This window comes from Ambystoma mexicanum, chromosome 13 (assembly GCF_040938575.1).
Source record: "Ambystoma mexicanum isolate Mex_15411 chromosome 13, UKY_AmexF1_1, whole genome shotgun sequence".
In the NCBI taxonomy this organism is placed as follows: Eukaryota; Metazoa; Chordata; class Amphibia; order Caudata; family Ambystomatidae; genus Ambystoma; species Ambystoma mexicanum.
Window position 1 is genome coordinate 690685434 of NC_090938.1, and position 14452 is coordinate 690699885.

General features: G+C 48.5%; 1 protein-coding gene across 1 annotated transcript in view; it reads right to left on the reverse strand.

Annotated features, from left to right (window-relative positions):
• Nucleotides 1-14452, reverse strand: part of IKZF3 (IKAROS family zinc finger 3) — a 571204-nt gene that overhangs the window by 45234 nt on the left and 511518 nt on the right. Inside the window, exon 7 of the mRNA XM_069634764.1 lies at nucleotides 5675-5788. Coding sequence (XP_069490865.1) covers nucleotides 5675-5788 — 114 coding nt within the window. The remainder of the gene's footprint in view (nucleotides 1-5674; nucleotides 5789-14452) is intronic.

Genomic DNA, 14452 nt, shown 5'->3' on the forward strand with positions numbered 1-14452 from the left:
GGAAGACAGCCTTCAGAACACCCTTTGGTCATTATGAATACTTGGTCATGCCCTTTAGACTCTCTAATGCTCCAGCAATCTTCCAACGCTTTATGGACCGGGTGTTTTCGGATATGCTATTTCTTTTCGTCATCGTCTACTTGGACGATATTTTGATATTCTCTAAGGATCCTCTCAAGCATGAAGAACATGTTAAAGCAGTGTTACAACGGCTACATGAACACAAGCTTCTAGCAAAACCAGAGAAATTCCTTTTTCATGTTTCCACTGTCCACCATCTAGGATTTGTCCTTAACCCAGATGGCATAGGAATGGATCAATCCAAGGTTAAGGCCATACTATCCTGGCCAACTCCGACCACCGTAAAACAGATCCAATCTTTCCTGGGCTTGGCCAATTTCTATCGGAAGTTTATACCATCCTTCTCCGAGATTGTTCAACCGATCATCTCCTTGTTGAAGAAAGATACTCCCTATCATTGGACCCCAGCACAGGAGAAGGCCTTCCAACGCCTGAAAACAGAGTTTACACAAACCCCCATCCTGGCTCAACTTGATATAAATCGACCATTCCTAGTGGAAACAGATGCCTCTAACTATGCCATCGGAGCAGTTCTGAAACAGGAACTCGATGACGGACTGGAACATCCTATTGCCTATCTTTCACGGACATTGACCTCCAGTGAAACTCATTACTCAGTCTTAGAAAAGGAACTTCTAGCCATCCGTCAAGCCTTCACCGAGTGGCGTCATTTACTTCTAGGAGCCAAACATACTGTCCAGGTTCGAACGGACCATCGAAATCTCCAAGTGTTATAGGCCCTGGAATGCAGGAACAGCCGTCAGACCCGTTGGGCATTCTTCTTTGCCCAATACCAGTTCCAGATTCACCATGTTCCGGGAACACAAAACGTAAACGCTGACGCCTTGTCTCGCCGCCCTGACTATGAACCTCCTGAAGACCGAACATTTCCCAAGATGTTTCCCCACACAATATTTGTAGCCCAGGCGACCAGCCTCCTAGATGAAGTCTGCATTCAGACTCAATCCTCGGAGCTCTGGAAAGATATCTCGGACAAGAACCAGTGGAAATTGAAGACCAAACATGGATACTTGTTCAAAGACAATGCCTTGGTCACCCCAACACAAAAACTACAGCAAAGGATAATAAATCTCTGTCACTATACTCTTTACTCCGGGCATCGTGGTATTACCAATACCCTCCGATTAATACAAAGGCAATTTTGGTGGCCTGGAATGAAAGCTGACGTACAACTGTATATTCAGGCATGCTCTGTCTGTAATCAAAACAAACATGACAACAAAAGACCGGCGGGTCTATTGCAGCAACCTCCACTTCCAACAAGGCCTTGGGAATTCTTAGCGACAGACTTCATTGTGGAATTACCACCTTCCAGGGGATACACAACCATCATGGTCACCATTGATTTGTTCACTCATGTGGCCCATTTTACACCACTGTATAAACTGCCATCCTCGTCTGAACTTGCTGGAGTTTTCCTGGAACACATATTCCGACTGCATGGACTTCCTTCCAAGATCATATCGGACAGAGGGCCCCTATATATTTCTTAGTTCTGGAAACATCTTTGCCAAATACTAGAAATCCAACGCGCTCTTTCCTCAGGATATTATCCCCAAACCAACGGAGCCACAGAGCACGTAAATCAAACCTTGGAACAATACCTTTGTTGCTTCACTACCAAGATCCAGGACGATTGGTCCATTTTAATACCAGTGGCTGAATTCGCCTATAATAATTCAGGACCACTCTGCTATTAAGACCAGTCCTTTTTTCTGTAGCCAAGGATTCCACCCTTCGGTTCTACCCCCCATCCTTCCTCATCCTACACCAGTTCTGACAGTCGACTCCTGAATTGAAACACTCATTAATGTTCAAAGAGAAGCCAAAGAGCAATTAGAAAAGGCCAGGACCCAGACCAAACTGTATGCGGACTCCAAACGAAGACCAAGCCCCTCCTACACAATAGGGGATAAGGTTTGGCAATCCTCGAAGCTGCTGCCACGGCATCTGCGACCAAATAAATTGGCTCCTTTATATTATGGGCCATTCCTTATAAAGGAAATCATCAACCCAGTGGCCTACCGACTCAAGTTACCAGACTCCTGGAAGAAATTCCACCCAGTCTTTCACACGTCCCTAATGAAGCCATATGTCCAGACCTCTCGAACTAACCTTCGGCCCAAACCAGTACTCGTCAATGACCAACTGGAGTATGAGGTCTCCAGGATTTGCGATTCTAGATATAGACGTGGCAAACTCCAGTACCTGGTGGAATGGAAAGGATATCCCCCCAGTGAACGCACTTGGGAACCTATCTCAAATCTAAATACCCCAGGTTACTCAGAAGGTTCCATCTCATACATCCGGGCAAACCCGGTGGAACGAGTTTCCGGAGGAGGCATGCTGTCATGAACCATCAAACTCGCCCCTTCTGGTCCTCCTAGTCCCTGACACGTCGGGCCTTACACTCCATAATACTACCAACATGGCGGCAAGCTCAGAACGCTGCTCACCAGTCTTCACGTTCTACTCAGCGTCCTCTATAAAGAAACCACACCCCCGTGACCCCGCGCTTCTCAACGCTGCTACTAGCTGTGATCGGACGTGTGCTCCGTACCTTCACTTGTGCTGTGCTACTTGCTATCCCCTGGCCCCTGGATTCCCTTCTCCCGACTTCTTCCTCCTTATCCAATCTTCCCGGAATACCAGTGTCGCTTCCGCGTGCCCCCTACTCCTTCTTGAATATTCCCGGAGTTTTCCTTTGATCCTGGAAATCGAAGCTGAACGTAATCTGGAAGCCGAAGACTGCCGAGCGGGCTTATTTAAGTCCCGAACTATACGAAAGAAGACTCCGCCTAAAGAGGACATCAGGCAACACAGACAGGTGAGAAGGGGGGAAACTTGTGACATATAGGGTTTGATAGTCGATTGTGCAATTTTGTTTTAATCACGCTCGGGAATGTGTTAGAGAAATATGCTCTTTACTTATGACAAGCTAGGAGGAATTTTCTATCTTAAGGGCCTTTACCCTTTCACTTGATTAGATGATTAGTGTGAGCAAGAACTGTAATATGGCAAGCCCATCATTAGTAACTGCTTGGGTTTTCATAGTTATAGGATGTGTTCATAAGTGAAACATCATGCAATCTAAAGAATAATTAGAATACATTAAGAACTTTTCTAGAATGGAATTGCTATCAGGGTTACATAACAACAAATTCAATAAGTATGACTAGCAGCCTTGCTGGAGCGTGATTGGCATAAGGGTTACAAAATAAGGAATGCATTCATTATGCAGTTGGTACATAATGTTTATTTTGTAGAATTGAAAGGGATTAACCCAGAATTCAAGCCATTTTTGAACAATTGCCTTTAAATACTGCAAGAAACTAAGTACAAACCGTTGGGGTCAGAAAAACATTATGAGTACTGACTGTTATGAATCCATCCATGTGGTGGTGCTTGATTTATAACAATCGTATTCGTGATATGTTGTTCTGTTTCAACCGACTCGGTTCTACATTGCAAACCTAATTTTTACATTTTGTTTTCTGTTTCTCTTTTTCTTTAAACCGTACAATCCCTCTGTTCTCCAACCCCCTTCTTTCTGTCTTGCACTACATTTATCATTTTTCATAAACCTTATGATTATTTCAGTTTATGTCCGGTTTTGTGAAAGACCAAGGGCCGAAACACTTGTAAACCGCAGGACATAACTACTAATAAATACATATGGCGCAATCTGAGAAGTGGTAGTCTCAATTTTGTTTTACTAATTTTTGGAGTAGGAGGTCTACTCTTAGGCCATGTCCTATGCAACATACTGACTCTTGTTTTGAACCAATTCTTCCTGGTCGCAGAGAGATTTCTCTTAAATACCCCAAGTCTCAACTGACACTGAACTGAGAGGGACCCACAGGATCCCGGAAAGCCTTACAGGGCCAGGACCCTATGGAGTCTGCCAGCCTTATGGACCCGCATATGCAGAACCCATAGGCATCCACTGGACACGCTGACTGCCATGCGAGCATGGCCTGCAGCGTCTACAATTACAATTAAACACTGCCTGACATTCTCGCATGTGAGGCAGTGTTTAATTGTAACTGTGAACGCTGCTTAGCATGCGCGCATGGCAAGCAGCGTGATCAATGTATGCCTCTGGGGGCCGCCTCCCTTATGCACCAGCATAAAGCAGGCGGACCCCAGAGGCATTCATTGTACACGCTGGGCAGTGTGTACAATTAAAATTGTAACCGTGAACACTGCTTACCATGCATGCATGGCAAACAGCGTTCACAAGTAAAATTAAAGCATGTCGGGCAGCATTTAATTGTAATTCATTTTGTACAGCAGAGTGGAAAAGTGCACGTCAAAAGGTGGTGCACACGTTGTGTATGCTGCTTTTTGCGCTGCACATTTGTACTTCGCTGTGCAAATGATGAAAGTTTGGTGGCGGGACTTGGCTACACCTGAGTGCAAATATATCAGGTCCCCATGGTCAAAATACGTTTCAGATCTACAAGAGCTCCTTTGTGGTTAAAGATCAGGTGTGGGCCAGGAGATGCCAATTCTAAACCCTAAGCAACTAACAACACACATCATTTCAAGCAAGGGCCCAGTTGTAACTGCACAAAAACTGCTCTAAATGCTGGGCAGGTTAAACAGCTGCCTGTTACTGTGCATTTCATCGAACACATTAGCAGGCACTATATATCAGATACTGTTTTTTCCGAAACTAGTCCGTAAAACATAACAATAAGTATTTCATAATAATATGATACAAACCAGCGGACTACCAGGTTATCACAATAGACATCTTCCTACAAACGCTGCACACTACAGTTCACCCTTGGGCCATACTGCCCGGCCATACAAAAGTTACTCACAGCACACCAGTCATCACGAGCCTCTGCAAGCTGGACTCTATCTGTGCAACAATTCAGAACCATGGAAAAAGTCGACATACCAAATAGTACCACACGGCCAGGCACATCTGCGCTGCATGCATACTGGTAACCCAGGTGCATCATGTTAACTTCCCGGTGTGTGTCCCACAAGAGTTCTGGGAGCTTGTCAGCCCTCACCAACTGCACCCCTGATTCGTCCACCTCCTCAGGGGTGGAGTGGCCTATAGGGAACTCTGGAGATTTCCCGGTGGGCCTATGCACCCTGGGCCTCTTTTGTGTGGTATTTCCAAATTTTCTTACAGGAAAAGCATTGGGCTTGCTAAAAATGTGTCATATGGGGCCACTTTGCAAATTATTTCCAGGGCCTCTTTTAATTCCCAGTCCACCCCTGCTCCTCGGAGCATTTCTGCAGGACTAGCTGCACACCCCAGCAGGCCACGCTCTTTACTCCCTCGCTGGTAGACTTCTGCTGCATCCCCAAGCACATATCACCAGAAGATGGCCCCTACCACATTCACGCGTTCCCCTAAGACCACCACTGCAGACCATCGCCCCCTCACCTAAGGCCATCTCCAGCGACTATGAACCCACAGCTCCGAGCAGATCAGCCCCGCCCCTGCCCCCCCCCCCCAGCCCTCCAGCAGCCCACAACTTCCACCTCCTCAACCTCTCAACCTGCGCCCGAGAATGTGCCAGCAAGCGGGGCATCTCCACCTACTCACCAGTGAACTTCTGTGGCAAGCTGCTCTTCCTTCTGGCCACGTTGCTGGCGAGGCGGTCCAGCACCAAGGCACGTTCACTGCCCATCTCTGCTTTGATGTGTCTGGGCTCCTCGGCTGGGGACAGAAATGCAAAGCGGGGAGGGGTGGGAGAGGAAGGGGGGCATGTGCAGGTGAGAATAAGAAAAACCTCGAAGCCCAAAGTTACTGCATTTGTTCACAGGAAATGGATAATCGACAAAGTCACATAAAAATATCAACTCGCAGCAGAAACGGTGCTTTCATCTGCCAGCAGAGAGAAGGCAATTGTGGTCAGTGTCTACAGCACGGGCACATGCAAATCTCACATGCCCGCTCTTCTCGGCACCAGTGGGCTCTGTGCCCCCACAGCAGCTCTACTGACACTGCACCCACAGCTGATGTCAGGGACACCTGCAGGCACATTGCACACTGAGTGGTGTGTACCAATACTACAGGCAACAGCACCCAGGGCTGGCCATAATAACATAAGCAGACACACTGCACCATGAACTGCTCACACTGACACTTGCAGGCGATATACAATCACACGGAATCCAGGGCTGTCATGACTGATACCTGCACGCACATGCAATCTTACTGAAAACTTCAAACACGCCTAACCAGAACCGCTCCCAATGACACCTTCAGATACACTGCAGCCAGGGCCGCTCACATTGGCACCTACAAGCATCTGCGGGCACACTGTATCCAAGGTTGGTCTCACTGACACGAGCAGGCCCATGCAACACGGCCTGCTCCCACTGAAACCTTCAGGCACACTGCAACCAGAGCTTCTGACACCGGCATTTAACTGTCCCCACACGTGCGTGCACTGAAAACAGCATAGACACTGCTCCCGCAGCCACATTGAACCCAGAGCTGCCTGTACTTACTGATGCAGGCACACTACACCCAACACTGCTTCACCAATAGCCGAGGGCACACTGAACCCAGAGCTGCTTTCCCTGATCCCTCCAGGTACACAGACTCAAATAGCCCCCCCTGAAACCTTCAGGCAAACTGCACCCAGAGCTGATCTAGCTGACACATGCGAACACATTGCACCCAGATTCTGGCACTGCCATATGCAGATGCAATGCACCCAGAGCTAATACACCCAGAACCTCTCTCCTGACACCAACAGATCCGCCCTCCTCCGAGCTGCTATTACAAGCACACTGTACCCAGCACCTCTCTCCTGACACCAACAGATCCACCCTCATCGGAGCTGCTATTACAAGCACACTGCACCCAGAACCTCTCTCCTGACACCAACAGATCCACCCTCATCCGAGCTGCTATTACAAGCACACTGCACTCAGAACCTCTCTCCTGACACCAACAGATCGACCCTCCTCCGAGCTGCTATTACAAGCACACTGCACCCAGAACCTCTCTCCTGACATCAACAGATCCACCCTCCTCCGAGCTGCTATTACAAGCACACTGAACCCAGAGGCACACTCCTGACACTCGCAAGTAAACATCTCTGACACCTACAGGCACAGAGCACTGAACGATCTCTGACACCGTCAGACAAATGGCACTACGAACTGCCCTCACAGACACCTGCAGGCGGGCACACTGCAATGACCAACGCAAGGACATTCATTCAATGTGAGGCTTTCTACTGGTCACCTCCAAAAACTAAACAGGGAAGCTCCCGGACACCTGCAGACACACAGAACTGAGTGCTTCTGCGATGCTTGCACCCAGCTGCACTGAAAGCTGCTCTCAATGACAGCTACACTGAGGGCATTCCTGCGGCCAGGCATCAACCGCTGCAGCTCACCTGTCACTGCACTCAGGGGTGGACTTCGCGACACCTGCAGGGACACTAAACAAAAGCTGTACGGAGAGACACCTGCCAGCACACTGCATCCATTGCTGAACTCAGTGACAGTTTATGAGAGGATACACCTGCATTCTACTAGGAGCTTGGGGATTAAGATTTCCGGGTCTTTGAATTTTAGAGCAGGAGAGGGCCGAGATGCAGGTACCCGTCCAGTGCTTAAGGGAAGTTTTAGAAGTGGGAGTATTTTACTACCTATATTTTTTAAACTTCGGAGTAAACTATTTGTGACAAATCAACTTCCGGGGCACCAGTGGTCCAGGGATGAATATCGGTTTCTAAACAATCAATCAGGCCCACACCTCTAGTACACCAGAAGGGATCTAAGCAGATTGGAAACACAAGTAAATTGTAAACCTCCTTGTCCAATGTTAGTAACGCGGACGGAATGGTAGGCTTATCTCTGCAAGGACGTGGATCGGTGGTTAGGTGGAACACAGCGAAAATACAATTATTACCCTATGATAAAAGGCACTGTCCAGTCAAGGTTGTATAAAAAATATCTACTTTATTATTACTCAACAGACAGTTCTAGCACACAACAAAATACAACCCACCCTGTAAAATAATGCAGAGGACAGAAAGTTTCAAAAAGGAAAGGGGATGCCCTCTGGATACTGACAGGAGGATAGTGGGTAAAGTAATTACTCGCAATAGATCAAGGATACTTGGCTTCAGCACGAAGGGAGCAATGGGTCATAACATGTCACCAGGGGCCTTCGGAGAAGGACCACGGAGACAGAACCATAATGTACCTTGTGCTTGTAGGAGTTCTTGGTGCTGGACAGGGTCAAATCAGTTTCAAGGTGCTTTGCAGCTTCTGCGAGAGAGTTCAAGACAGGAGACAGCTGTGGGTATAGGCAGTTCGGCGAGCAAGGCTAGACGGACGGCTGCAGGCTCAGCAATCGTCTCGTTGCTGGTTGGCGGATCTGAAGCACTGGTCGAGGCGTCTCAGACGACATTAGTGACTGCAGCATGACAACAGTCAGTGGTGCAGTCGGTTGCAGCTGGAGAGGCTCGATTGGCTCGAAAATGTCCTTTAAGGCGGATGCTGATTGATGCTTGCTGATGCATGCTTCCCTAGCTTCTTCACTGGGCTCGTGTCCGTCTTTATGGTGGACGGCCCAAAGATGAGTAGAGTGTTGCAGGCAACAGCCTTGTCCTTGGTTTGGTTCAGAGACTCTCTGGCACTTCCCACCTAGGAAGCTTGCTTGCAGAGCCCAGCAGGCAGTGGAGTAACATTGCTGAAAATGTTGGGGGGGGACATGTCATCTGAAAAAAAAATGCCCCATTCAAATGAATGGGGACAAAATCGTGTGCCATTAAAGTTGGGGGGGACAAACACCCCCGTCCCCCTCTAAAATTACGCCCATGCCAGCAGGGCACACTGTGTACTGGCTGGGTATAGGTTCTGGAGCTGCTGGAGGGTCCTCTGGATTCGGTATCTCCCTCTGTTCCCTGGGAGATGTTAAGGGGATGGATCTTGCATCCCTCTTTGTAAATCCTGGCCTTCCTTCACTGGCAGGAGCTGTGCGGCAGACTATACCTTCAGCCAGGGTCCAAATTAGTTCTTCTTGTTACTCCTTGCAAAGTCTTTGGATGATCTGACAAAAGAGGGGCTTGACCCTCTTTTAAAGCCAAATAGCCCCAGCGATTAGTGTAGGCTAAGCCTACTTTAATGAACCAATCCTGGGTGCCCACCAACAATCTCCTGTATGCATTGGGGTCATAACCACAGTGCTTTGCAACAGAGAAGGTAAAGGGGTGAAAACAGCGCAGAAATCCCTTCACTGGCTCCCTGTGACTGCAAGGATGAAGTTCAAGTCCCTCTGCATAGTCCACAAGGCCTTCTGGGGCCAGGGCCTGCACTATCTACAACGCTCTCTATCTAAATACTCCACTTCTAGGGTACTCCGCTCGGCCTCCTCCAACTCTCTAAGGGTGAGCCGTTTCTCCATACAGAGATTTGGGGGTAAATCCTTATCCTCTGCAGGTGCGGCCTCCCTGACTCTCTATGTCTTGAGCTGGACCTCCTCAAGTTCCAGAAACTCCTCAAGACCTTCCTCTTCTCTTCCTCTTTCTGTCTCCCTCTCCCCTGCTAACCTCCTTTCTATTCTCTCCTGCTTCCCTCCTCCTTTATCCTCCCCAGCTCTGCTCTGTTACACTGACTGGTCGCCTACTGCACCTCCACAGCCTCACAGGTTCCGGGCTCCCCCGCCAGTCCCACACTTGCCTCCGGGTCTCTGCACTCTGCCTGCCATAACTGCACTCGGGATATGTTCCATGAGAGGGGCAACCTCTCTGCGCTTAACAAAGGCCCTGGTGGACTTGGCGCACTTGTTCATCCTTCCCCTCCCTCGCACTTCCAGTCTGCGCACTTGCACAACCTTGAATGCACTAGGCCTAGCAAAATTGTTTGTCCTGTCCTCCCTTTGTCTCCCCCCCAGCTTGGTTGCGCCTGAAACACTTGTGCATAGCCACATTAGAGATGCCTAATCCTCAATCAACCTGATTGTCGCCAGGCCTAGTACAGTAGTTTATTGTTCTGTATTCCTACGCCCTTTCTCTCCCCACTCTTGTCATGCACTTGGACTATCATGTTGTTAGGCCTAGTACGGCAGTTTATTGATTATATGCCCTTTCCTTCTCTTCCACCCCTTCTCTCCTTCTCTCCTTCCCTCCTGTTATGCACTTGCACTAATAGAAATGCCTCAGGCCTAGTATGCTAGTTATTTTTGTTAGATCTTTTGGAAACTTCAAGGCCTTAGAATGACCAGCAAGAACTAGACCACAGTAACTACTAGCCTTAAACCTTTAGTAGTCATGAACCTCAGCCTAATACTCTTTGAATTCCTATTAGTTATTCTTATCTCTGCCCCTACGTCTTCCCTTCAGCTGTCTGCCCTCCAGGCACTTTAGTAATATACTTATGTAACTGTATCCTTACCACTGTACCTATGTTTGTAATCGCTACGTGTAAATATCTGTACATGACTGTTATGCCTGTATGACTAATCTGTATCAAGTATAATGTCCATGTCTGTAACTACTTACCTTGCTTTAAGAATGCCCAGATACACCCTGGTCAGGTGCGCTATAGAAATACAATAAACAAACAAACAAAGACCACTGTATTGCCTTGTTCCTTTCCCGCTTTAAAGCGCTTTGAAGCACTTCACCTGTATATAAGCACTTTACAATAAACATTTACAATTACAACATGTAATACTAAGTCCCACCCATCTTTTGGATCAAAGGGTCTCTTTGGTTAATGGAGCTCTCTGTGGTTCCTGATTAAAGCGTCAGGTTTCCCTTGAAGATGTGGCAAGACCAAACTTTCTGTCTCCATCAAATCACATATGCCTACCCTTCTGAATGGGGTTGCCCTGCGGGGGTTGCCTACTGTATACACATGTACCAGACACTGAGAAGCGGGAGCTGGCTTCAGGTTGACACAGTGCATATCAAAGGTTGTTGGGGATCTCCTGCCTCTTTTGGCAGTACTGTGACCAGGCCTTCCGTGGGCCTGCTTGAATTAACTCTGTTTAGTATGCAAGGCTGCCACCAGCAGAACTGACAATGGACAGTGTGGATCCATGGAGCCTTTGTTATTTAATTAGGCTGGCCATGGCAGGAGGAAGGTTTTGCCCTCCCCTTTTGAGATGCCTTGATGTACTCCTGGGTGTCACATTCCATTTAAATGTGACATGGAGGACTGCGCCTGTAGCCTGTGTCCACCCAGAATACACAAGTCTATGTGTATGTCGTGCAGTGAGCATGGGAACATGTGTGCAGATTAGCCCCACACATTTTCAAGAGGTTGATCTACCATCATTCAATTTCATATAAAATTTTAAAAAAGGCCAGGTTAGCGCACACCCACCGTACAGATGGTTGAATTCCTCACAACTATTTTTTAGTGAGTAAAAAGTTGAGTTCCCAATTAGAGTATTTTTCATTTATTTATTTTACATTTTTAAAACGCTCACACAGCCCGCGGGCATCGAGGCAGTAAGCGAGTAGATGTGTTTTAACTGAAAAACAGAAATGTTTTTGTAATAAGTATTTCTTTGCACCTAGTTATTCATGCATATTAAAAGATACAGGTTTACTACTTCCGATCGGGCATTTATAATAGTAGTTTCTTCCTGTGGTACTACATGCACTAGATGTTCAAACATATCCATGGAGCTGTGAGGGCGAACGTAGGGCACAAGATTCTAAATGTCTTTCCTGTTTTTTGTTGGGGTATTTGTACTCCCTTTTTATTATTTTTGGGGAGTATTTGCCTATTTCTAGAAAGTAAAAGTAGCCAATACACCCCTCATCTGTAGGGCTGATCCTTTAATTAGTGCAGGAGTTACTACTACAAGCTGGTTTGGCAGATAGCGTAGTACCAGTCCTTTAAAACCGTATATGTGCTACTAAATCCTTATATTTGCCAACTAAGGTCAGCGTGGCCAGAGTCCATGCCATGAGGACGTGCCTGGCGTTAGCTCCCATCCTGATCCTGAAATAAGATTCTTTCTGTGCTGCATATACGGATCTAATTGCTCCATCTGACAAGCCAAAACATTGCTGCAGTCCAGAGCCAGCTCCCGACAAGACCTGGCGGGGGACGGCGCTGCAGGGAGCTGCAGCAATTAAGGCGGCCTGCCAGCGCTGTGACTGTCAAGATGGTGGGCACGTCAGCCTGCTGAGCGAGGCAGCGAACATCGAGGAGTCTGGGCAGGAGGAATTCACCATACATGCCCTCACTGACTGTTGCTCTTACATGGGGACATGCCAGGAGGAGCTGAGCGGTGTTGCTCTGGGGCATAGGCGGAGCAGAGGAGGCACACCAGGGTCAGTGTACAGCCCTGCTGGCGACAGCATGACCAGGACTTGGCTTCTAGCACCCCTGGGGACGAGTTGCAGGAGAGCGCGGCCCCGCCAGTGAAGGGGGTCTTGGCGGAGAGTAGTAGCAGAGGACAAGAGCTGGGGGCGCACTGCCCTGAATGCCGGCACATTGATCTGCACTGTGGTGGTGGGCCAGCTCTGCAGTGTTTAGGCAGCTAACAGCAGTGGAAGACAGGCGCAGGTGGGCACATCCTTATGAACGCCTGTGTGGTGAATTACATAATTAATGAAGCCCAGCTTTGCCCTCTGCACTACTGATACTGGCAGCAAACTTTGGCTGATGATAGCGGCCTAGTGGAGCGCTGTCAGGTGGAATTGCCCTGCAGGCACCTGGTGAAGATCACCCCGAGTAGGTGCTCCTCCCTGGACTGGTAGATGCTGATGGCACATGTGGCCTCCCTGTTCCCCAGCGTGGTTGAGGTGCTGGTGGAAGGGCGGGAGGCGCACCCCGGCAGGGGGTTACTTCTGTGTCTCTGGGGCACGGGAGTGCTCTAGGTGGGAGTCCTGAGTTTGCAGTTACTGCAGGGAGTGATTGAAGAAGCATTGCCTTGCTGCTTCCCACTGACACCACATCGGGATTACTTGTACCTTCTGTTGGGGGAGTGCAGCATGCTCATTTGAGAGTAGCCTACTACCACCAAGGTCGCTCTTGATTGAAACAAGGTCGTATCCAGTGCGAGGGCTATCCTGCTCTTTGGCCCTCGCTGCTCTGTCAATTGACATCATGCAAGGGAGTGCTGTGTCCGCTTACCATACATTCTGTATATGCCAGCTAACAAACAGAAGGGAGGCTGCAGAGGCACGTGAACAGACTCATTAGAGGCTAAGGGCAAGCAACGGGACCCTGCACCCCTTACGGAGGGCGACCAGCTTCAAGTGTCATCAGCCCAGGAGATGACTTTTGAGGGCAAGATCCTTGCAGCAATAGTGGCATTGTGTTCTTTGCTGGAGGGCAAAACAGAGGATAAGGTTGACGTGTATCTCCTGCAGCAGGATGTGCGATCTCTAGCTGAAAGAGTTACACTCTTGAAGGAGACTGTGACTGGTACTTCTGACTTGGAAGCCAGAATGCGCACCCTGGAGGCTAGGACTGCTGCATTGGAGCTAAGGGCTCAAGACGCAGAGGGGAGATCGCAGAGAAATATCCATGAAATGGGCCTTCCGGAGGGGTAGGAAGGCCCTGATCGTGCCTCCTACATAGAGAACTTGATTCTGCAAGAGGTCGGTCCCGGGAAGCTGTCTCAGGGCTTTACGATCAATAGGGCGCACCATTCCTGGCAGAGGAGGTGGCCCCCGGGTGCCAAATCGAGGCCTATTTGTCACGATCCTACTCACCTACCGCCCAGCACCGCTACATGCGCACGTTAAGAGACTCTGTTTATAGTATACTTGCAAAACTAAAACCTGCACACTGCCTATGCATTAATTTACTTGTTTTACCGCTGCAGTTTTGGATCAATCTAATTTCATGTTCCATTCCGGGTTTTGGGTTAAACCAGCAGATACATTCTGGTACATGTATGCTGTCCACAAGGCAGAGGGCTGGAGGAGGCATACAAAGTACACTTGTTTGCAGCAAGCTACTAAGAGCTGGAGAGGCCCTGATTGCATTCACCTGTTCCAAGCTACTACAGGCTAGGCTGCAGAAAGCCCTTAATTAGAAACCATTGCTGCTGCTGGCTTTTGATGCCAGGGCTGGGCTTAATTGAACACAGCTGCTGGAGACTGCAATCAGCTCCACCCTGTTGGCCTGTCGGCTGGGAGGGCCTTTATAAGCTCATTCTGAACAGTGCTTCCACTGGGAGTTCGTCTTTGTGCTCCTTTGACCAGTTTTTGACCTTTCCTGAAAATCCTCATTTTGGCTTTTGAATCATGATCCTGTTGCTGCTTTGTAGCACCTTTCCAGTCTGCTTTTGCAGTCGGCCTGTTATTGAACCGTTCCTTGATTCCCTACTTTTGACTTCTGAAACCTTGTTCTGTTTTGCTGTTAGTGACAGACTTGTCCTATT